The sequence below is a fragment of the Jaculus jaculus genome, chromosome 12 (genome assembly GCF_020740685.1).
Source record: "Jaculus jaculus isolate mJacJac1 chromosome 12, mJacJac1.mat.Y.cur, whole genome shotgun sequence".
Taxonomy (NCBI): domain Eukaryota; kingdom Metazoa; phylum Chordata; class Mammalia; order Rodentia; family Dipodidae; genus Jaculus; species Jaculus jaculus.
Genome location: NC_059113.1, coordinates 61,820,353 through 61,843,306, shown reverse-complemented (window position 1 = coordinate 61,843,306; position 22,954 = coordinate 61,820,353). Strand labels below are relative to the sequence as shown.

At 47.9% G+C, this 22,954-nt stretch overlaps 1 protein-coding gene across 1 annotated transcript in view; it reads left to right on the top strand.

Moving 5' to 3' along the window:
• The first annotated feature begins 4,634 nt into the window (after positions 1–4,634).
• Stx1b (syntaxin 1B) overlaps positions 4,635–22,954 on the top strand; it is a 28,294-nt gene continuing 9,974 nt past the window's right edge. The window contains exons 1-4 of the mRNA XM_004671051.2: positions 4,635–4,853; positions 16,943–17,017; positions 17,220–17,319; positions 17,403–17,477. Of these exons, the coding sequence (XP_004671108.1) occupies positions 4,824–4,853; positions 16,943–17,017; positions 17,220–17,319; positions 17,403–17,477 (280 nt within the window). The 5' untranslated portion in view covers positions 4,635–4,823. The remainder of the gene's footprint in view (positions 4,854–16,942; positions 17,018–17,219; positions 17,320–17,402; positions 17,478–22,954) is intronic.

The following is a 22,954-nucleotide window of genomic DNA, read 5'->3' as shown; positions in this document are numbered from 1 at the left end:
TCAATGACCTCATTGCCCCAACCAAAAGACACAAGTTTGTAGACTGGTTAGAAAGCAGGATCCATCAGTTTGTTGCCTCCAAGAAACTCACCTTTCTACAAAGGATGGACACTATCTTACAGTGGAAGATTGGAAATCAGTGTTTCAAGCAAATGGGTCTAGAAAACAAGCAGGGGTTGCTATCCTAATATCGGACAAGGCAGACTTTAGTCCAACATTAGTTAGGAAAGATAAGGAAGGTCACTTTATATTGATTAAAGGCACACCCCAACAGGAGGACATTACAATCCTAAATATATATGCACCTAAGATGGGAGCTCCCAACTTCATCAAACAAATGCGATTAGAAATAAGGTCATAGATTACACCAAACACAATTGTAGTAGGTGACTTTGACACCTGACTCATCAACTGACAGGTCATCCTGGCAAAAAAATAAACAGAGATGCATCTGGATTAAATGAGGTCATAGAACAAATGGACCTAATAGATATATACAGGACATTTCATCCAAATGCTGCAGAATACATTCTTTTCATCAGCACTTGGAACATTCTCTAAAATACACCATATAGGATTGCTTAGTGGTTAAGGCATTTGCCTGCAAATCCAAAGGACCCAGGTTCAATTCCCCAGGACCCACGCTAGCCAGATGCGCAAGGGGGCACACACATCTGCATGAAGTTCCATGGGAGACAGAAATCACCAGTGACAACAATCCCAACAGTGGACACTGCAATCCTTATATTTGGCCAGCCATGCCAAATGAGCCAATGGGTACAATAGTGGCACATGTTATGGGAGAAACCAACCACCCTCTAATTTGGCTGGAGGCCCACTTCATAGGAGTGAATACATCTCCAATACTGAAAACCTACAACAGGGGTAGTCATGAGCCCTAGGGGTGTAATGTCTGCTGCTGTCTGGCTAAATGTATATACTATGCTCATCAAACTGCCTAATAAGCACTTCTCTTAATGTTCATACTTATATATTAATGCTACTCTTACTTTTGGCTAGAAAGCCTTCTCTTTTCAGATGGCAGTGACTTTGGGATGACTCAGAAGGTACATTGGTGTTGAGAAGTGACAGAGGAGTACTGAGCACTGCAATATCTCAATCACACCTTCCAAGGCTCAGGGTCCATTGCTGAAGAGGTGGCAGAAAGAATGTAAAAGCCAAAGGAAGGGTAGGACTCCTTACAACGTGCTCCCCCAAGACTTGAAATGGCCTGGATATCCATAACCTCACAGTGCCTGACACTACCTACACAAGACCATCATAATAAGAGGAAAAGGTCATGGCATCAAAATGAGAGAGAGATTGATTGAAAGGGGAAGGGGATATGATGGAGAGTGGAGTTTCAAAGGGGAAAGTGGGGGAGGGAGGAAATTACCGTGGAATATTGTTTACAATAATGGGGAAAAATAAATTTAAAAAATTAAGTTTTTATTTTATTTATTTTTAAATATGTATTTATTTATTTGAGAGAGAGACAAAGAGGCAGATAGAGAGAGAATGGGCATGCCAAGGCCTCTAGCCACCGCAATCAAACTCCAGATGCATGCACCACCTTGTACATCTGGCTTACATGGGTATTGGGGAATTGAACCTGGATCCTTAGGCTTTGCAGGCAAGTGTCTTAACCATTAAACAATCTCTCCAGCCCTCATGCCAGTTATTATTATTATTTATTTATTTTTGGTTTTTCGAGGTAGGGTTTCACTCTAATCCAGGCTGATCTGGAATCTGCTATATAGTCTCAGGGTGGCCTCAAACTCATGGTGATCCTTCTACCTCTGGCTCCCAAGTTCTGGGATTAAAGGCGTGCACCACCACGCCCGACTTTTAAAATATTTTTATTTATTTATTTATTTGCAAGCAGAGAGAAAGACAGAAGACAGACAGGGAATAGGAATGCCAGGGCCTCCAGCCACTGCAAACAAATTCCAGACGCATGCACCCCCTTGTGCATCTGGCTTACATGGGCACTGGGGAATCAAACCAGGGTCTTTAGGCATTGCAGGCAAGCGCCTTAACCACTGGGCAATATCTCCAGCCCTCATGTCAGTTTTTAGAATACCTTTTAAAAATTTATTTATTTATTTATTTATTTATTTATTTATTTATTTATTTATTTAAGAGAGAGGAAGAGAGAGAGAGAGAATGGGCACTCCAGGGACTCCAGCCACTGCAAACAAATTCCAGACGCATGCACCCCCTTGTGCATCTGGCTTACGTGGATCCTGGGGAATCAAATTGGGTTCCTTTGGCTTTCCAGGCAAATGCCTTAACTGCTAAGCCATCTCTCCAGCCCTAGAATAGCTTTTGAGTATACTATCAGAAGTCATGAGTCATGAGAGATGTTGGTACAGAGAGTTGGGATTTTAGCACTTTTGGGAGAACAATCATGCCAGTAACCAGGAAGGAAGAGGGACATGAAGGAAAAGGCCTTCAAGTGAGACCAGTGAGGAAGTTCCCTGGAAAGAAAGATCAGGAGGGTCAAGATGACCTGAAGTGGTGGAGATGGAGTCCACCAGAAAGTTCTGGATGTGGCAAGTGAAAGAGGACCAAGAACTGTGGTTTTACAAGAATGGGCTTTGAGATCAAAAGCTGCCAATAAGAGCTGAGACTCAGCAGGCAACAGGCCCTACATTCCATCCACAGCACCAGAGGGAGAGAAAGCTACCCACAAGAGCCCACCTTATGGATTTGGACACATTGCTTAGCCCTTTGAAGCCCAGTCTCCAGTGGTTAAGAGCTCATAGGAGCCACCATGTAGTGACTAGGATATGGTGGGTGTTCAGAAAATGGCAGCATGTCTATGAAGGAGAGAAAGCCAAGGACAGCTTTCTATCTGCACTGAGTGGCTGCATGGTAGAGATGCCACCTCTGATGGAAAACAGAAAGGTTCAAGGCACTTCAGAGAGAGCGCGGCCACCAACATGTACTGGTTCTGTCATCAGAGTCCTAGTTTTCCTCACTATACTGCCCATTATAGTGACGGATTACTCATATCTTTGACATGTCTTGTCTCTGTGTTCTTGGTGTCAGACTCATATACATAGTGGGCCTTTCTCTGAGCAGAGGCATCTGATCATAGGTACAGATGTGGGTAGTACAGGCTGAGGATACAGAAAGGTGGAGCAAAAAAGATGAGAACCAGGCTGGAGAGATGGCTTGGTGGTTAAGGCATTTGTCTGCAAAGCCAATGGACCTGTGTTCAATTCCCCAGGACCCATGTGAAACCAGATGCCCAGGGTGGTACATGTGTCTGGAGTTTGCAGTGGCTGCAGGCCCTGGCGTGCCCATCCTATTTGTCTCCTCTCTCAAATAAATAGTAACATAATGTAATATATTGTAATATAATATAATAAAGAAAGCAAGAAAGATGAGAACCTTAGATGGTGCCCAGGGAACTTTGACGTTGAAGAGTCATAGAGAAGGCTGGTAGACAGCAGCATCAGGAGATCGGGAGATGGGGCGCGGGCTTGAGAGGCAGACGGGGAGTCAAGGAAGGGAAAGTTTTCACAACAGGGAGGTCTTCAGGTTCAGGTGTTCCTGAAGGTCACAGAGGGTAAGGCCCTGACATGCTGATGGTTTGGCATCAAGGTGGTCATTGGGTATTCGCAAAAACAGGGTCAACATGGCCCTATTGGGAGCTTAAGCCCCACATCAGGGGAGATGAGAGTTGATGTGATGTTCAGAGGAGCGGATGGAAAGGGGAAGGGTGGCACGAAAGAGCAGAGGGCATAGTTCCTCGGGGCTGCTGGGGTTCCAGATTTTCCTTCCCAACAAAGACACATTTCCCTTTTTCTTCTTCATTCCCTCTCTCTCTCTCTTCTTTTTCTGGTGTTGGGGATGGAACCCAGGGCTTTGCAGGTATGTTAGGCAAGCACTCTACAATTGTATTAAATCCTAGTCTAGGACAAATTTCATTTTTATCAGTCACAGCTATCTAAAGCCAGGCCAGAAGGTCTTAGGAGTTATGAACCCCACCACTTCTCACTGGTAGGGAGGGGAGCTGTGTGTATAACAAGCCCCATGTCCCTCCCAGCAAGCAAGAGCTTGGTTGATTCCTTACATAAAAAAAAAGCCACACACAGGGTCAAGCTTGCTATTTCAAGTGTCTAAAGAGTCTCCTGCAGGGCCACAGAGACACCAAGGGAGGTGGTCCTGCGCAGACTCACACAGAGACACTACACATACACTATGTCTCTTGGTGAAGGGATGCACATCGCCTCACCGGGGTTATTCTCTTAGCCCATCTTTCTGCCATTTCCCCCTCCCCCCGCACCCGCCAGCACCCAGCATCTCAGTCCCTGCCTCGCATCACCAGGTCTCCCTCCGCATCTCTCCCTGATTCTTGAGCTCTGTCCTCCCCCTCTCCTCCCCCTCCCCCACGCCCAGCCTCCCCAGTCCCCCCTTCCGTGGGTCCCCCTCCCCGGACTACAACCCCCAAGCGCCCCCAGCTCTGGGCGCTGCGCATGCCCCCTGCTCCCCGCCCCCTCTCGGCTCCCCCCTCCCTCCCTTCCTCCTTACCTCCCTCCGCCCCCCTCCCCCGCGCTTCGACTCCCGCATCCCTCCATCCAACCCTGTGCCGCATCGCCACCGCAGCCCAGGCAGAGCCGAGCCGGCCCAGGCCCCTGCCCCTGCCTGGCCTCAGTCCCCCTCCCCTGGCTGTGCCCACCGCCCGCAGGACCCCTCGGCTGCCCGGAGCCCCCCGCACCCCCAGACCCCGGCCTCCAGCACCGAGGTGGGAGGCAGAGAGCAGCAGCGGAGCAAGGGGGACTACAACGAGGAGGAGGAGGAGCCGTCGCAGGATGAAGGATCGGACTCAGGAGCTGCGGAGTGTGAGCATGGGGATGGGATAGAAGGGGGGGCGGGACCCCATATTTGGGGGGCGCCTGAGGATGGGGTGGGGGAGGTGCAAGACAGACGTGGGGGTGAATGATGAGCCTGGAGGTTAAAAGCCGGGGAACCCCAACATCTCCAGACACCTGATATCTCCAATGAACCTGCAACTAGGGGACAAGGGCTGGAAGGGGTTGGAGGCCATGAAGACACAAGGGGGCAGGAGAGATCTCAGGGGCCTGGGCAGCCCACATGCCCAGAAAGGCCCTGGGGTCTAACCTGGGGGTGGGAGAGGATGAATGTCGAGAGAGGATTGGGGAACAACATCATCCCAGGAGTAGATTTGCCAAATTAGAAAGATGGAGGTGGCTACTGGCTCGGCTGGTCCCTCAGCATTCCGATTTGGGGGATGCTCTAGGAAAGGACACAGGTTGAGACTAGATGCCAACACCTGGCAGTGAATGTAGTGTGTGTGTGTGTGTGTGTGTGTGTGTGTGTGTGTGTGTGTGTTGCTCTATGGGGAGAGGGTACCACTCAGAGATAGGGAAAGGGTGGCTGGGGAGACTCGTGTTCCAGGGCCAGGGCCCAAGCTGGGGGACTCCAGTGGTGGGAGAGGAGAGGAGGATCCACGCACTGGGCTAAGGAATTGGGTTGTGTGGCACCAGCTTGCTGTGCTGGGGTAACTGGGGCATGGGAGCAGGCTGCCTGGGGGCCAGGCTCCAGGACGCTGACCAGCACATCTGGGAGAGAAGGCTGCTCTTTAGAGGAGTTGGGATGGGGCCTAATGAAAATAGTTTGGGGGACAGGGAGGATGCTGAGACATTTGGAGACATGACTTTGGGCCCAAGGAAGTGGAGGTGGCAGTGATATGATAAAGGCACTGGCCCTGGCTAGTGGCCACTGTGTCCTCACGCAGTAGGTTATGTCAGGAACCTATGGATTGTTGTCTAAGGGGGCTGTTCCTCCATTTGACAGATGAGGAAACTGAGGTGCAGAAATGCGAAAGGATTTGCCCAAGGTCATTAAGCAAGCATTAGGAGAGGGTCAGACAGGAATTTGGGCTTCCTTGTTGCCAGGTTGACATGGGTTTATGCTTCTTGGCCTCTAATACACAAGCCTTGCCACTGGGAACAACAAAAAACAAAAAAAACAAAAAAAAACAAAGAAAGACAGAAAAGAAGAGAAGAGAAAGAGAAAGAGAGTAAAGAAAAGGAAAAAAAGTAAAAAGAAAAACTCTATCTCTGTAGAGCCCCCAAAGGTGGCATCTGGGGTAGGGGAAATGACACAGCCTTATGAGAGACACAGGGAAGGGGCAACTGACTACTGTCTTGAGAGACAGGTTCACTAGTGGGAAAGTGGAAGACGTTGGCAATTGAGGAAAGGAATTTAAAGACTTACTTACTGTATGAGGAAAACAGCAGTGGCAATGACCAACACTAATTCTAACTTTTTAAATATATTTTTAAAATATTTTATTTATTTATTTATTAGAGACACAGAGAGGGAGAGAGAGAGTGAGAATGGGCATGCCAGGGCCTCTAGCCACTGCAAACGAACTCCAGATGCATGCGCCACCATGTGCATCTGGCTTACGTGGGACCCAGATAATCAAACTGAGTCCTTAGGCTTCATAGGCATGCGCCTTAACCACTAAGCCATCTCTCTAGCCCAGTTCTAACTGTTTTATACATACCAAATCGTTTGTATCTTTTCAGCAATCCTATGAGATTGGTACTAGTATGATCTCATCTCAAAGATAAAGAAACAAAGGCCCAGAGAGGTCAAGTAACTTGCCCAAAGTCACATAGATAGAAAGAGGCAGGATTCAAACCCAGACCAAGTGCTTCAGGATTGTGCTCTAAACTCCTCTCCAGGTGGTTTGCAAAACCAGTTGCCATGGTGATCCCCTTAGATCCCCACCAACTTCTTGGTAAGGTAGCCAAAGAGGCTGCCTCGTTTTCTAGCCAGAAGGACTAAAGAACTTGTCTTGATCACACAGTTCAGAAAGGACAGAAGCCAAATCTGAGCTCAAATCCCCAGCAGTGAAGACCGTCCCATGCCTCTCAAGCCCAGAGAAATGGGAAGTGGGTCGGGATGAGGTAGGGGTGGAATTGTGGTATAATTAAATAGAGGGAGGGAGAGACATGAGTGGGGAGTGCTACTCTGAGTGAGTCAGGGCTCCTGGCCTAGACGTGAGGAAACCTGTGGCTGGGCTGCTGGGGGATCCTGGTGCTAGATGTGAGTGGTATTGGAGGCTAAGTGAATGCTGATAGCTTTGGCATTAGTCACTGCTTAGGGAAACTGGGGACATGGGAGGGGCCAGGTGTGGTCCACAGGAGCAGAGGTCTGGGGTATAAGGGTCTCCCTGTCAGAGTCGAGAGCCAAGTGGTGGAAAGGCAGGAGAGGCTCAGTAGCACAGGAAGACTTGGGGACATGGGAAAGGGAGGTACCAGGGACGTTAGTCCCAGGGCCTGATTGTCTTTCTAGGGCTCCATAGTGTTCCCAGGGAGTTCTTGTCTGTTGTACAGCCGTTGAGGGCACAGATTTGAAAGCCAGACTGTCTTGGCTCATATTCTAACTTAGTTACTGCACATCATGTGACCTTGGGCAAGTTTCTTAACCTGTCTGGTCTTCACGTTTTTGCTTGTTTGCCTTTGTGTTTGTGTGTGTGTGTGTGTGTGTGTGTGGTGCTGGTGCCAAACCCAGGGCTTCAGACACACACAATAGGAAGGCATTCTTCACTCAGCTGCCCCAGACCCTAAGTTTCTTCATGAGAAAACTGGGAGTATTACCGTGTGTTTCACAGGGAAACCCTGAGTACTAAAAGTAGTTAATGTGGTTGGGCATAGTGGTGCACACCTTTACTCCCAGCACTCAGGAGGCAGAGGTAGGAGGAGATTGCTGTGAGTTCAAGGCCACCAAGAGACTCCATAGTGAATTCCAGGTCAGCCCGGGCTAGAGTGAGACCCTACCTTGAAAAACCAAAAAAACAACAACAACAAGTAGTTAATGTGTAAAAGAGTAGAAGGTCCGGTGCTGGCGGCACAGCGCCCTGCGGGTGCATTTCTCTGAGCATCACAATGAGCCTTCCAAGATGGGCAGGGCAGAGCCCCTAGGAGTTGTTTTGGAGTTAACTGAGGACCAGAGGAAAAAAATCCTGACTTGCCAAAGGTCACATAATTCTTGATAACAGAACTGGTGGTGTCTATCTGTTGTGGGTTCACCAAATACCTTTGGTTGGGAATTCAGGGGTACAGGGCTGGATATGGAGGGAACTTATGGTGGGGAGTCCCTCAGCTGTATAGGTATCCTAGGATACAAAGAGGGAGTCAGGAAGGGCCTAAGAAAGAGGGTGAGGAGGGCTAGAGAGATGGTTTAACAGTTAAGGCACTTACTGCGAAGTTCAAGGTCCCAGGTTCAATTCCCCAGTACCCGCATAAGCCAGATGCACAAGGTGACGCAGGCGTCTAGAGTTTGTTTACAGTGGATGGAGGCCCTGGCGTGCTCATTCTTTCTCTATCTGCCTCTTTCGAATGCTCTCTCTCTCTCAAATAAATAAAAGAAAAGGAAGAAGGTGAGGAGCCAGGCGTGATGGTACACACCTTTAAACCCAGCACTGGGAGGCAGAGGTAGGAGGATCACCATGAGTTCGAGACCACCTTGAGACTACATAGTGAATTCCAGGTCTGCTAGGCTAAAGTGAAACCCTACCTTGAAAAACAAAACAAAAAAAAAAAAAAAAAAAAAAAAAAGAAAAAGAAAGAAAGAAGAGAAACAGAAGGTGAGGAGTAAGGGAAGTGGCACAAAGGGTTGGGGGGGTAGGAGAGACATGTTGTGGGGACATCATGTGGGAGGGTAGGGAAATGGAGAGTGGGAAGAAGGGTGAGGGGGAGATGAGAGGACAGGGAGACCTGCTGGAATTTGAGGCCTCCCCAACTTGTGAGAGTAGGTAGAGATGGAGGGAGACCCCCAGGTGATGGGTTCCCATACTCCAGTCGCTCAGGCACATCAGGTGTACGTACCCCTGCTTTGCACATTGTTTCATCTCCCCCAGAAGACTTGCTGTTCCTTCTGCCTCGAATCCAGTTTCTTCCATATGATTGCTCACTTGGCCATTTCAGGACTCCACCTACCTCCCTGGCCACCCTATATAAAGCCTCTCCCATACATATTTCTACATCTTCCTGTTTATCCCCCATCCTGATATTTCTCACGCTCAGGCACCATCCTGTCCATTTTTCATTGTCGACCTCCCCACACCGCACCATCGCCTCTCTGGAGTAAGCCGCCCTCACCCTCTCAGAAGTGAGCTTGGCCCAGAGCAGACATATTCGTTAGATGACTGAGTGGCTTGGTCGTGAAGCAGGAAGGTGGGGAAGGGACCGGGTGGGTCAGGTGAGAAGGTGGAGGAAGAGGTGGGGTGACGGGCCAGGCTGGGCTATTGGAGAGGGGAAGGAAAAGAAGCCCAGACTAGGGAGACAGATGGGCAGGAGTGGGAGGGGCGTGGAGGGTGCTGCCTCTATATCAGATGACATGGCATTTGCACCCTGAGGATCCTGTGTGGGCCGTGTGGTAGTGTGCACAGGCGTGCATGCATCTCTTTCATCACTCAATTCCAGTCTTTTCTGCCACTGTGTTTATGTTACCACCTTGCCATCTGTCTCTTTGGTCACTGACTTGCTGGCCCACATTGTCCCTCTCCTTCCAGTTATGTATCTGCCTGTTGTATCTCTCCTGCCCCCCTCTCTCCCTCTCACACACACATACACACTAGAGCCCTTGTATTACCGATGTGGAATGAGGAGACCACACAGAAGCTTAAGGCTTGGATTGGATGTCCCCATGGCCAAGGTAGCTCCAGAATGCGGCAGGAGTTCTGCTCAGTCCCCTCCAGTCCTCCCGGGTGGCTAGCAGATGGTGGGCAATAACAAGCAGAGCACCCAGGTTCAAATCCCCTATCACTCACCAGCACCCCATTAAGTGGACAATCTTAGGCAAGTTATATAATCTTTCTGTGCCTCAGTTTCACTTATGGAGTGGTTATAAAGACTAAATAAGAAATACCAGGGCTGGGGAGATGACTTAGTCTTTAAGGTGCTTATCTGCAAAGCCTAACAACCCAGGTTCAATTCCCGAGCACCCATGCTAAACCAATTGCACAAGGTGATACCTATGTCTGGAGCTCATTTGCAATGGCTAGAGGCCCTGGCATGCCCATTCTCTCTCTCTCTCTCTCACACTTCCTGGTGGTCTAGTGGTTAGGATTCTTCTCTCTCTCTCTCTCTCTCTCTCTCTCTCTCTCTCTCTCTCTCTCTCTCTCTCCCTTTTTGTCTCACTCTCACTCTCAAATATATATATAGTTTGTTTTGTTTTTTTCAAGATAGTCCAGGCTGACCTGTAATTAACTATGTAGTTTCAGGGCGGCCTCGAACTCACAGCAATCCTCCTAACTCTGCCTCCCAAGTATTGGAATTAAAGGCATGCCCCACCACAACCGGCATAAATAAATATTTCTTAAAAATAAACAAAAAATTCAAAAAAGAGCCTGGCATGGTGGTGCACATCTTTAATCCCAACACTCGAGAGGCTGAGGTAAGAGGATCACTATGAGTCTGAGGCCAGCCTGAGACTGTTTAGTGAATTCCATGTCAGCTTGGGCTAGAAGCAGACCCTACCTCAAAACCCACCCCCTCCAAAAAAGAGAGACTGGAGAGATGACTTGAAAAACCTCACCCCCCCCCAAAAAAAAATCCAAAGTCAAAAAAGTACTGGAGATGTAGCTTAATAGCAGAGCACTTGCCTAGCATGTGTGAGACCCAGTGCTACAAAAACAAACAGGTCTGGAGAGGTGGCTCAGTGGTTAAAAGCACTTGCTTGCAGGCCAGGCATGGTGGCGCATGTCTTTAATCCCAGCACTTGGGACGCAGAGGTAAGAGAATTGATGTGAGTTTAAGGCCAACCTGAGATTACACAGTGAATTCCAGGTCAGCCTGTGATAAATATTGAGAACCTACTTCAAAAACGCAAAAACAAACAAAAATACACTTCCTTGCAAGCTTGCTGGCCTGGGTTTGATTCTCCAGTATCCAGGTAAAGCTAGATGCACAAAGTAACACATGCATCTGGAGTCCATTTGCAATGGCAAGATGCCCTGGCATACCTGTACTCATTCTCTCTCATAATAAATAAGTTTAAAAAATTAAAAGGTGGGGAGCTGGGAAATGACTCAACAGTTAAAGGCACTTGCTCACCAAAGTCTGATGACCAGGATTCATTTCCCCAGTATGCACATAAATCCAGATGCACAAAGTGGTGCATGGATCTGGAATTTGTTTACAGTGGCAGGAAGCCCTGACATGTATATACTCACTCACTATCTGCTTCTTTCTATCTCTCAAATAAATAAATTAAATTAAATTATTTTTTAAAAGCTGGGTGTGATGGTGCACACCTTTAATCCCAGCACTAGGGAGGCAGAGATAGGAGGATCGCTGTGAGTTCAAGGCTACCCCGAGACTACATAGTGAATTCCAGGTCAGCCTGGACTAGAGTGAGACTCTACCTCAAAAAACTAAATAAAAACAACAACAACAAAAACGTTTGAAATAAAGGGGTGCTGAGGAGATGGCTTTGCAGTTAAGGCATTTGCCTGCAATGTCTAAGGACCCATGTTTGACTCCCCAGATTCCATGTAAGCCAGACACACGAGATGACACACGTACAAGGTCGCACAAGCACACAAGGTGATGCACGCGTCTGGAGTTCAATTGCAGTGGCTGGAGGCCTGGGTGCACCAATGCTCTCTCTCTCCCTCATAAAAAGTAAAAATAAAAAGGGCCATGTGTGGCAGCATATACCTGAGTTCAAGGCCACCCCGAGATTACATTGAATTTCAGATCAGTTTGGGCTACAGTGAGACCTACCTTGGAAAACAAAAATTAAAAAGGATCTTAAAAAACAAACAAACTGCAAGCTGGGCATGGTGGCTCATGCTTGTAATCTCAGCATTAAAGAGGCTGAGGTAGGAGGATTGTCCCAAGTTTGAAGCCAATTTAGGTTACATAGTCCTGCCAGCAGTTTGGATGGAAACAATGTTAGGATATGACTACATTCAGGTTTCATTCCTTGCTGTATGTGCTGTGAAGATTAAGTAGCCTCTCTGAGCCTGTCTCCTCACCTATAGCATGGCAGACACAAGGGTTCAAAAAATCAACCCTCACCAAATATTCATCCTCCCTCTTGCAGTGTTAGGCATTTTTCCTGCCTGTCTCATTGCTTCTTTCTGCTATGTGAGGGAGGCATGATTGCCATTCAGCAACCACTGACACGGGCCTAGAGAACACATGGCTTTCGAGATGCTGGCCTGGGGCAGGTTCTCGGGCTTCTCTTTGTTATTCCCCCATTTATAAAAGGGGGCTATAATATCTGCTTCAGGAAACTGTTATAAGCGTTAAGTTGATAAGTCCTATAGTATTGTCCTGTAATCTCAGCACTCAAGAGCTAGAGGCAAGAGGATCCCAAGTTCAAGGCCACCTTGAGCTTCTGTGAGACCCTGTTTCAGAAAACCAAGAGCTAGGACTATAACTAAATGATAGAGGACTTGGGGGCCAGGCATGATGGTGCACGCCTTTAACCCCAGCACTGGAGGCCGAGGTAGGAACATCACCATGAGTTTGAGGCCACCCTGAGTCTACATGGAGAATTCCAGATCAGCCTGAGCTAGAGTGAGACCCTACCTTGAAAAACAAAAATAACCCCCACCCAAAAAAATGATAGAGGACTTGCCGAGCATGTACAAGGCCCTGGAGAGAGGGAAAGAGAGACAGAGAAGAAGAAAAGAAGAGCAGGAATTAAATGGATAAATCTATGCAGAATGCATAGACAAGCTCAGCTCCTTACAGAATTTATTATTATTATTATTATTTTAATTATTATTAGAGAAAGAATTGGCACACTAGGGCCTCAGCCACTGAAATTGAACTCCAGATGCTTGTGCCACCTAGTGGGCATGTGAGACCTTGTGCTTGCCTCACCTTTACATCTGGCTAATGTGGGATCTGGAGAGTTGAACATGGGTCCTTAGGCTTTGTAGGCAAGCACCTTAACTGCTAAGCCATCTCTCCAGCCCTCCTTACAGAATTAATAAAAAAACATATTTTTAGGGGCTGGAGAGATGGTTCAGCAGTTAAGGCACTTGCATGAAAAGCTTAGGAACCTAGGTGTCAGAGTTTGATTCCCCATTATCCACATAAAGCCAGATGCATAAGGTGGAACATGTGTCTGGAGTTCATTTGCAATGGCTGGAGGCCCTGGTGTGTCCATTCTCTCTCTATCTTTATCTGCCTTTTTCTCTCATTCTCTTTCAAATAAATAAATAAAATACCAAAAAAAGTATTTATAGACCAGGCCTGGTGGTGCATGCCTTTAATCTTAGCACTAAGGAGGCAGAGGTAGGAGGATTGCCATGAATTTGAGGCTACCCTGAGACACATAGTGAATTCCAGGTTAGCCTGAGCCACAGTAAGACCCCACCTCAAAAAAACAAAAAAAGTATATATATGTGTGTACACACACACACACACACACACACACACATATATGTATATGGCTGGGGAGATGGTTCAGTGGTTAGAGGTGCTTGCTTACTGGGCAAGTAAGCCAAATGCTCAAGGGGTGCATGTGTCTGGAGTTCACATACAGTGGCTGGAGGCCCTGGCGTGCCCATTCTCTCTCTCCTTCTCTCTGCCTTTTTATCTCTCTCTCTCTCTCTCAAATAAATAAATGAAAAGCCTGCTAGCCCAGGTTCAATTCCCTAGTACCCACATAAAGTCAGATACATGGATCTGGAGTTCATTTGTACCCTCTCTCTCCCCCTTTCAAACAAACAAATAAATAAATAAAATTTAAAGTATATATTTTAAAATTTATTTTCCAGGAGGTGGAGAGAGAGTTAGAATATGGATGTGTTGGGGCCTTTTTGCCAATGCAAACAATTTCCAGATGCATCTTCCACTTTGTGCAATTGGCTTTACATGGATACTTGGTGAATTGAACCCTGGCCTGCAAGCTTTGCAAACAAGTCCCTTTAACCTTTGAGCCATCTTACAGAATTCTGATGAAGATTAAAATAGATAACAAGGTGCATTTTATTGCTGTTTCCTAAAAATAACTTGGGAATACTCCTGATTGCCCATCTGCTTCGAGTCCTTGGAACCTACCTGTTCTTCCATGTTAAGAGAACAAGTAATTGTGGCTGAGGTCTCTGTATTTTGCAGCTTCCCTTTTGTAAGAAGCACTTTCCCCAAATAAAACAATTAAAAAAAAATAGATAACAAGGGGCTGGAGAGATGGATTAGCAATTAAGGCATTTGCCTGCAAAGCCAAAGGACCCACGTAAGCCAGATGCACAAGAGGGCGCATGCGTCTGGAGTTCATTTACAGTGCATTTACAGTGGCTGGAGGCCCTGGCATGCCCATTCTTTCTCTCACTCTCTCTGCCTTTTTATCTCTTTCTCTCTCTCAAACAAATAAATAAATAAATAAAAATAAAGTTTTAAAAAATAGATAACAAGAACCAGGCGTGGTGGCACATGCCTTTAATCCCAGCACTTAGGAGGCAGAGGTAGGAGGATCACCATGAGTTCGAAGCCACCCTGAGATTACATAGTGAATTCCAGGTCAGTCTGGGCTAAAGTGAGACCCTACCCCCAAACACACACACACACACACACACACACACACACACACACACACACACACGTAACAAGACTGTAAGACTCATTCAGAAGGTACTAACCAATGCCACTTTTTGGCTAGGTTTTCAGGGCACAGTGCTTTACTGAGAGACCTGAGGGAAAGCTGGCTTGGAAGGGAAAGGAAGTGGTGGAAGACAGTAGCTGGGGGAGGAATCCAGCCTGGAGCCTTGGGGGAAGCAGGTCTTGGATGCCCTGTTCAGCCTTGTGCCCTTGGGCATGTCACTCTCTTTTCCTAATGTTCCCTCATCTGTGAAATGGGGACACAATGTGCTCAGCTTTTCTCACTGGGCTATGGTGGCCAGGATCAAAAGAGATATGAGTGTAAAGGTGTTTGTACACGTAGAGGGTTATTAGCTCGCGGCTCTCTTTGTAATTATTATCCTACTTAGGCTCTTCTACCTTTCTTCCTCTCCCAAGAATGAGTAAACAGGTAGTTTGGACACACCAGGAAGAATGTAAGGAAGTGGCTTGGGGACCAACAGGAGAGAGTGAAATTAGACTTGAGGAAGGACTTCCTTGGTTGGCATGGGCAAGAGAAAGAGGCATGAGGAAGATTGCCAGGCACCTGGGCCACTGGGGGTTTCGTTCCCTGTGTGAACTGGTTGAGGCTGAGTGGGAGAAAGCACAGAAGGGGTAGGAATACAGAGAAGTTGGAAAACACCGTAGAAGCCAGTGGCTCCTTGCATTCCAGGGGCTCTTGAGGGTCAACGTGTGCCTGGGGCAGTCCTGGGTCTGGCTTGAGGAGTCAGAAGTCCTAATAGAGTCCCTGAGACCCTGGAGTTGTGTTTGTGCGGAGCCCGGTAGGAAGAAGGCCAGTAGCTTCAGGCTTGGCTCGCGTGGAAGGTCTCTGGGCTGCACTGGCTTTCTCAGAGCTGTAGTCTTTGCTGACCCCAAGACTCTGGTGTCTGGGTGTCACTGTGGTCTCATCTGGCTCTGTCTAGATTCGATCTGAGCTGTCTGGGATGTGCCTAAGCCTCCCTAGTTCATTCCTAGCCTGTCTGGTTTCTGGGAGAGCCTGTCTCTGTCTGCTCTCCGCTTTAGGTCCCAGTGGCTCTACTTCTAGGTAGCTGCTGTCTGGATCCTGTCTGGATTTCACTCAGGCTCTCCTGGAAACATTCTGAGCTCTGACTACATTCTTTCTGGAAATTGGGCTGAACTCAAAAAATTTCAACTTTGGCGAGTTAGGGATCCAGGCTCGATGAAGCTGTCTGGTCTCAAACTGTCCCCTTGGGGTGGCCAGGGTCCTCTGTGCCCTCTACCACACTCTGGATGAGTATGCAGACCTGAGGCCCAGAGAGGCTGGGCGAGTAAGCCTGCATTGCCCTCTCTCCTCTCCCTGGGAGCACGGCTATAGATCTGTGTGTCCACGTGTCAGTGTGAGGCTCTGCTGTGGGTCTGTGTGCTGTGAACATCAACATGTCAGTGTGTCTCTGAGTGGGTGTCGGGGGAGGCCTGTTTCTGTGTGCCTGTGTGTCAGCTCCTCTGTCTGTGTCACCGGTCTGCCTGGCGTGGGCGACGGCAGTGTGGGTGGGTAAATCCCTTTGTGTCTCTAAGCACTGAGGGTGGAGGGCTGAGCAGCTGCAGTTGCAACTGGGAAATCCAAGCAAGGGAGAGTAGGTGGGCGTACAGTTGGGAGGGGCTGGATGAAAACAAGTGAGTGCACAGGGAAGAAGAGTCGCCCAGAGCCTTAGCAGAGTGGGCGAGAGGAGGAAGGTGCGGGAAGGAGGAGGGCTAGGGTGCTGCCTACAAGCTCAGCCTTCCCTAGACGTGACAGTGCTTGCTCAGCTTGGCGCCTGCACTGGCAGTGAGGTGACCTTCCACAGGGGACATGGCTGGCTGGGTGAAAGCAGGGGGAAGAAAAGAGGGCAAATTGAGGCCTGAGCAGGTGCTGCTTGAGGGGTAGAAGGATTTTCAGGCTCCTGGGACACCATTCTAGAACACTTCTTGGAGCCCAGAGCCAATTAGTACAAGGCTGACATTTAGCTGGTTGTTAAAATTTTGAAATTTATTGATGCCCAGTGGTCAGTAGCAACTGCCTTGAATGACATATCTTTCTAAGGAGAAGCTGAACCCATGAGGCCATTTCCATCCCAAAAGGTCCCTTTGGCTGATTCCTTCCAAGGCAGCCTTTAGGCTCTCAGGTACTTTGGCCTCCAGGACATTACTTCCACAAGATACCCAGTGTTCATTCTGACTGTTGGTGCCTTTGCCATCCAGCCTGCTTAGAACCCTTCCCAAGACCCCTTTTCTGCAAGAGATGAGGCAGTACACCAGAGATCTAGAGAGGCAGCCTTTGGGACTACTTATGGATTGGGCCTTGCTTTGCTTCCCAGGCAAAAGACAGTGATGATGAAGAGGAGGTGGTCCATGTGGACCGAGACCACTTCATGGATGAGTTCTTTGAACAGGTAATGAGTCACCCACGGCCCTAGACCCAGAGCCTGGCCCCTCACCAACAACTTCCTTTTCCTTGTGCGTTCCTTTTTCCTGTCCTTTCCTTGACCTTTTATCAACCTTTCCTGGTCTGGGTCTTTTCCATGAACTACTTCTCTTGGCTCCCCTCGCCTGGCCCAACAATTTGGCTGAGTTGTAGCCAACTTCCTGCTCCAGGTGGAAGAGATCCGAGGCTGCATTGAGAAACTGTCAGAGGATGTGGAGCAGGTGAAAAAGCAGCACAGCGCCATCCTGGCCGCCCCCAACCCAGACGAGAGTGAGTGCTGTGTCTGGGAGTCGGGGGGAGGGCTCCTAGGTCCTCTCTAGGCCTCTTATTTGCTCTCTTCACCCTCTCCCCAGAGACCAAGCAGGAGTTGGAGGACCTCACGGCAGACATCAAAAAGACGGCAAACAAGGTCCGGTCCAAGTTGAAAGGTGAGGAATTCAGTCTTGTAACTGGAGAGAAAGAGACATCTGCCTTCCCTTGGACCAAACAGGCTTTCTGTAAGGAGTGTGTCCAGGCTTCTGGGAGCCAGACTCCTAAACAGTGACAAAGTACCCAAACCTAGGTTTGCCTCCTTGAGCAGACTCTTCGGAGACAAGCACATCATGAAACTGAGGAGGAGGAGGGTTTTCATCCAGTTGCATCTGAGCTTTGCTGGTCTCGGGGACTGGGGAGAAGGCGCAGAGGATAAAGCACTCACTGCAAGAGCATGAGTCCCTGAGCTCAGATCCCCAGCACCCACGGAGAGCGGCTCAACCCTAGCATAAGTGTCCGTAATCCCAGCACAGCGGGGTGAGGTGAGGTGGAGACAGAGGAATCCTCAGGAAGCTCATGGGTCTGCTCCGAACAGTGGTGAACAGTCTCAAAACAAGGTGAAAAGTGAGGACTGACACCCAAAATTGTCTTATGACTTCCACACACATGCAGTGGCATGTGCACACCCCACATACACCCATCATATGCACGCACACACGCACAAATATATAGACGTCCAGCCCAAAATGGTGGTATATACCTGTAATCCAAGCTTCCAGGATGCTAAAACAGGAGGATCTAAAGTTCCACCAGTGTGGGCTACACGGAGACACCTGTCTTAAAAAATTGCCAGGGCCAGTCATGGTGGTGCATGCCTCCTTTAATCCCAGCACTCAGGAGGTAGAAGTAGGAGGATTACCATGAGTTCAAGGCCACCCCGAGACTATGTAGTGAATTCTAAGTCAGCCTGGGCTAAAGTGAAACTCTACCTTGAAACCCCCCCCCAAAATTGCCAAGGGTGTGGTAGCACATGCCTTTAATCCCAGCATTCAAGAGTCCAAGGTATGAGGATCACTGTGAATTCAAAGCCACCCTGAGAGTACATAGTGAATTCCTGGTCAGCCTGGGCTAGAGCAAGACCCTACCGCAAAAGAAAAAAGTAACAGTGGGAGGGACCTGGGGAGATTACTCAGTGGGTAAAGTGCTTAAGACCTGAGGTCAGACCCCAGAAGCCATATAAGGAAGCCAGGCATGGAGGCGGGGAAGACTGCTCAGAAGGTAAAGTTCTTGTTGCACATGCCTAAGGATCTGAGTTCAGATCTCTAGCACCCATGTAAGAAGCTGAGATGGTGGCCTGTCCCTGTAATCTTAGCACTGGGGAGGCAGAGACAGGAAGATCCCCAGGGTTTTCTGGCTAGCTTGTCTAAGCTGAATTGGTGGACTCTAGGTTCAGTGAGACCCTGACTCAAAAAGTAAGGTGTGGTGGTGCACACTTTTAATCCCAACACTCGAGAGGCTGAGATGGGAGGATCACCTTGAGTTAAAGGCTAGCCTGAGACTACATAGTGAATTCCAGGTCAGCCCGTGATAGAGACCCTACCTCAGAAAACAAAACAAAAAAGTCAGGCATGGTGGTGTGCACTTGTCATCCCAGCAATTGGGAGGAGACAAGAGCATCCCCTAGGGCTTATTGAATAGCTACTCTGAGTGAATCAGTGAGTGATCTTGTCCCAAAAATAAGATGGAGGGGCTAGGCATGGTGGTGCACGCCTTTAATCCCAGCACTTCAGAGGCTGAGGTAGGAGGATCACCTGTGAGTTCAAAGCCACCCTGAGACTACAGAGTGAATTCCAGGTCAGCCTGGGCTAGCGTGGGACCCTACCTCGGAAAAGAAAAATTAAATAAGGTGGAAGGGCTGAGTAGACAGTTCAGTGGATAAAATGCTTGCCTGAGTACCTGAGTTCAAATCCCCAGACCCTATGTAAAAAGCCAGAAACTGATGCATTTCTGAAATCTGGGGAACAGGGATAGGAGAATTTCCCAAAAGCTTGCAAAAGAATGGAGTGGAGAAGAATGAAGATCCTGCATCAAAGGTGGACTGACCCGAAAGTTGTCCTCTGACTCACACTCAGGAACACACATTTACACACATGAACATGCACTTATCACATATGCAACAACTAAGCAGAAGAAAAAAAATAAGGTTGAGAGCAATGAAGGAAGATATTCAAAGGAGATCTCTGGCCTCTACAGGCATGCACAGGTGCACACATACCCACACACATATGAACATACATGTACATATGCACACACACCACATAACACACAACAAAAAGAAAAAGAATAAAAAGAGTTAAGCCCGGCTTGGTGGCTCACGCCTTTAATCCCAGCACTTGAGAGGCAGAGGTAGGAGAATTGCTATGAGTTTGAGGCCAGCCTGAGACTACAGAGTGAGTTCCAGGCTCTCCTGGGCTACAGTGAGACTCTGCCTCAAAAGACAAAAAAAAAAAAAAAAAAAAAAAGTCAGAAGGCAGGAAAAGAAAAAAGGAAGGCAAGCAGGAAGATGGAAATACTCTTTCTGGCATCTTGGTTTCCTTGAGTCCTCGTCTGTCCTGAACAGGGTCCCTAGCACAATGCTCAGTGCCCAGTAGGTAGGCTTGGCAAATGCTTCTGAATTGGTATCCTTCATTCGGGGCAGATTGGTTGTGTGGCTGACCATCAGGAGCTGGCATGCTTTCAGCAGGGCCTTGCCAAATGCTCATGTATTTGCTCAAATTTAAGGACTTGGGGGTGCTGGTAACAAGCACTTACCCCCAGAGCATTGTGGGTCGGGAACCTCCTCAAGTGCTGGCGTGGGGGTGGGGCGGGGGGAGCATATTGATGAGCTGCTGTTTGGTGTGCTCATGGTAAGTCAGCATCAGAAAACATTTGCTAAACACCTCCATCATTCAGTGCCCATTGTAAGGTTTTGGAGAAAGGAGCTTTTATTGGGTGCCTGTCCCCAAGACCACTGACCTTGGCCCAGGAAGATGAGGACACAAGCTTCATGTCCTGCAGACTCCCTGGGAAGCTGTCTGTGAGCCTCTGGTGCTGACATGTAAAAACAAGTCCTTTGCACTCAGATGAGTGTGTTGTAATAGATAATATCCCAACCTGGGATCATAGTGCTAATCTATGCAGAGGAACCCAACCCCCACTTTCAACTCACTGTGAAAACTCCCCTGTCCTTAGCTTGCTCATCAGCAGAGGAAGAGAAATTGAAGCAATGGCAAACTGGCTTGTTTGTTTTTGTTTTTCGAGGAAGGGTCTCTGTCAAGCACAGGCTGACATGGAATTCACTGTGTAGTTTCAGGCTGGCCTCACACTCATGGCGTTCTTCCTACCTTTGCCTCCCTGTGCTGGGATTAAAGGTGTGTACCACCACACCTGGCAGTTTTCTACTTGACAGCAGAATATTTTCCCCCAAATAAAGTCTTACAAAAAATAAATAAATAAACCTGGCATGGCAGGGATAGGAAGAGGCAGGAAGATCACCATGAGTTCCAGGCCACCCTGAGACTACATGGTGAATTCCATGCCAGCCTGGACTAGAGTGAAACCAGACCTCAAAAAACTCAAAATAAATAATAAAACCTAAAATGTAAACTATAAAAATTAGGCTGGGAGGGCTGGAGAGATGGTTTAGCGGTTAAGCACTTGCCTGTGAAGCCTAAGGACCCCGGTTCGAGGCTCAGTTCCCCAGGTCCCACGTTAGCCAGATGCACAAGGGGGCACACGCGTCTGGAGTTCGTTTGCAGAGGCTGGAAGCCCTGGCGCGCCCATTCTCTCTCTCTCCCTCTATCTGTCTTTCTCTCTGTGTCTGTCGCTCTCAAATAAATAAATAAATAAAAAATTTTTTAAAAAATCTTTAAAAAAAAAATTAGGCTGGGGCCTCAAGAAATGGCTCAGCATGATGACCTGAGTTCAGTTTCCAGCACCCATGTAAAATGTTGGGTGTCCCTGAGGTTTGTTTACTAGCTAGTCAAGCTAACCTGATGAACTCTAGGTTCAGTGTGAGATCCTATCTCAAAAATAAATAACCATAGTGGCACACGCCTTTAATCCCAACACTTGGGAGGCAGAGGTAGGAGAATCACTGTGAGTTCAAGGTCAGCCTGAGCTAGAATGAGACTCTGCCTTGAAAAAACAACCAAACAAACAAATAAGTAAGGCTGGGGAAATGGCTCAGTGGTTAAAGGCACTTGCTTGTAAAGCCTACTGGTCTAGGTTTAATTCCCCATTACCTACATAAAGCCAAATAAGTGGCACATGTATCTGGAGCACATACACACACATGTGAAAAAAAAAATTTTAGTACATACATAAAGTGGAGGGTGACACCTGAAGTCGCTCTGTAACCTGTACATGCATGTGTGAACACTTGCCACACACAAATGAACACATAATGTGCCATATGTGCATGCACATACACAGTTTTTAAAAGGCTGCAGTCAGGCATTGTGTTGCATATCTGTGACCCCAGCACTGGGGAGGCTGAGACAGAAGGAGCACACGTTCCAGGCCAGCCTGAACTCATAATGAAACTGCCAAAAAGAAAAGTTCTCATGAGCCAGGCGTGGTGGCGCACGCCTTGAATCCCAGCACTCAGGAGGCAGAGGTAGGATGATCACCATGAGTTCAAGGCCACCCTGAAACTACATAGTGAATTCCAGGTCAGCCTGGGCTAGAGTGAGACCCCTACCTCAAAAAACCAAAAAAAAAAAAAGAAAGAAAGAAAGAAAGAAAGAAAAAAAAAGAAAAAAATATTTTCATAATAAAAAGCAAAAAGAAGGAAAGAAAGAAGAAAAGAAAAAAGAAAGGGCTGGAGAGTTGGCTTAGCAATTAAGGTGTTTGCCTGCAAAGTCAAAAGGACCCAGGTTCTATTCCTCATGACCCACATAAACCAGATGCACAAGGTGGCACATGCATCTGGAGTTTGTGTGCAGTGGCTGAAGGCCTTGGCACATCCATTCTCCCTCACTGCTTCTTTCTTTCAAATAAATAAAATTAGCCAGGTGTGATGGTGCATGCCTTTAATCCCAGCACTCAGGAGGTTGAAGTAGGAAGATTGCCGTGAGTTCGAGGCCACCCTGTGACTACAGAGTGAATTCCAGGCCAGCCGGGGCTAGAGCAAGACACTACCTTGAAATACCAAAAATAATAATAGTAAATAAATAAAAGTGTCAGTAGTTTAAGAAGCAACTGAGCAGGAAATAAAATCCTTGTCTTCTTCATCCTCTTCCAGCTGATGGCATGAGTGTGACCTGGAGTGAGTTGGCTCACCCACTTGGACCTCCATTTGTAGTTCAAAGCATCAGTTGATACTATTCACTTCTCAGGACTGTTGTAAAAAGTTAACAAGAGGGCTGGAGAGATGGCTTAGCTGTTGAGGCGCTTGCCAGCAAAGCTAAAGGGCCCAGGTTCGACTCCCCAGGACCTACATAAGGCAGATGTACAAGGTAGCACATGTGTCTGGAGTTGATTTGCAGCAGCCAAAGGTCCTGGCAAGCCCATTTTCTCCTTCTGACTCGCAAATAAATTTTTAAAAAGTTTACAAGAGCCGGGAGTGGTGGCGCACGCCTTTAATCCCAGCACTCGGGAGGCAGAGGTAGGA